This window comes from Seriola lalandi, unplaced genomic scaffold (genome assembly GCF_002814215.2).
Source record: "Seriola lalandi dorsalis isolate HSWRI2012SDOR001 ecotype SW California unplaced genomic scaffold, Sedor1 jcf7180002054581, whole genome shotgun sequence".
Taxonomy (NCBI): domain Eukaryota; kingdom Metazoa; phylum Chordata; class Actinopteri; order Carangiformes; family Carangidae; genus Seriola; species Seriola lalandi.
In genome coordinates this window covers 2,141,718-2,143,332 of record NW_019525134.1, presented here as the reverse complement: position 1 = coordinate 2,143,332, position 1,615 = coordinate 2,141,718, and the positions used below count along the sequence as shown (strand labels likewise).

The 1,615-nt window shown below is 47.7% G+C and overlaps 1 protein-coding gene across 1 annotated transcript in view; it reads left to right on the top strand.

The window, feature by feature from the left end:
- Positions 1-201: 201 nt before the first annotated feature.
- Positions 202-1,615, top strand: part of lhfpl7 (LHFPL tetraspan subfamily member 7) — a 94,945-nt gene continuing 93,531 nt past the window's right edge. Inside the window, exon 1 of the mRNA XM_023418181.2 lies at positions 202-990. Within this exon, the coding sequence (XP_023273949.1) occupies positions 628-990 (363 nt within the window). The 5' untranslated portion in view covers positions 202-627. The remainder of the gene's footprint in view (positions 991-1,615) is intronic.

Below are 1,615 nucleotides of genomic sequence, written 5' to 3'. Positions count from 1 at the left end.
GACATTTATGTGTAAAATTAGTGCATTGCCTCTTTAGTTATAATTATTTCAATTTACTCTGCGTTTTACTGTGGTGGCTCTGGTACATTCACAACAGTCTCAAATCTTGCGGCGCATCGTCTTCGGTATTTTTACTTTGAAAATCACGTCCGGAAGTACTCCTTTTAACCTCTGTGAGCTTGACGTTGTCCAGACGCACTCCTCCTGAAACGCAATGTGCGCTGCTGTCCGTGTTGAAGCAGCGCAAGTGCCTTGAGAGGAGCAGAGGAGCAGAGGAGCTGAGGACCCAGGACCTGTCTGGACTGAACCGCTGCTCCAGCTGCTCCAGCTGCGCGCACAGCTGCGCGCACAGTTTTGGGTGTGACAAACATCTTGTGTGTCAGACTGGGGCATGTTTCCAGTGTGAGTGGATGCCGCGGATCACTTGACTTTATTGTATCGCCGTCACTCCTCCTGCTGATGTGTTTTGGATGTTTTCTTACTGGTTTGTTTCTCCAGTCCAGATGTTCTGGGGGGCACGCGCTCACACAGCTGCCCCTGCGGATGTCCAGTGATTTGATGTTGTGCTGATGTAGCGCTGGTCAGGGGCTGAAGTTGAAGTCTTGCTCTTGAAGGTGTGAGCTCCAAATGCATTCGCTCCTGGGCCGGGAAAAGAAAGAAGAAGAAGCCGGGTTTGGGATCGAGCTGGGTCTGTCTCCGGGCTTTTTGCCCCACGCTGCCACCATGTTCAGCTGTGTGGGCTGCTTCTGGGTGCTCCTCTCCTCCGCTCTGGTCGCCGTCTGCAGTTTCAGCTTCATATCTCCTGCCTGGATTGTTAAGGACCAGCTGAGGAACAGCCACCACCAGCAGCACCACCCCCACCACCACAACAAGGACTCTGTGAGCTTCGGCTTGCTGTGGCACTGCTCGGAGTCTCTGGACCACATGTACCGATGCTACACCTTCGGGGGACTGGGTAAATTTGCAGAGATCCCCTCCAGCTCCTGGCAGGTAGTTCACCTTACACACCCATGTCTGTCACATGTGGATGGATGAGAGCTTGTGGGCATGGCATGCTATCATTGGATCCAGGATTGAATCAGTAGCTGGGCAGCAAAAATGAATAATCATCATAATAAAATAATCCCAATAATTAAAATAATTACTGCTGTAAATTAAGAATCAACCAAATTAAAGAGAATGATTCTTGATTTGAGACATTTAATCAAACAAGTTGATTTGCATTAATAAAAAAGTCCTTTATCTTTCACTTTTAAATTTGAAATAGTTCTTATTTAATGTCACAATGTAAATTTCACTGGATCCATCAGCTGTTACTTCATGTTCAGCATCAACAGCAGCTCATCTGATTTTCACATTTGTCTTAGATCTTCTTGTGACTCCGTACAGGGTTCACTGACACCTCATGATGCAACTCAGGCACACACTGTACATGCTACACACACACACACACACACACACACACACGCATGTGTCACAGTCGACTGAATGATGCTACAGAATAATGGCTCTGATGCTCCTCAGTCAATTTCTGTGAAAACACAGTCGGGATGATGCAGAGTGTTTCAGTCAGAAGAGATGATTCATTGATCTGGGGGGTGGTGGTGGTGGTGGA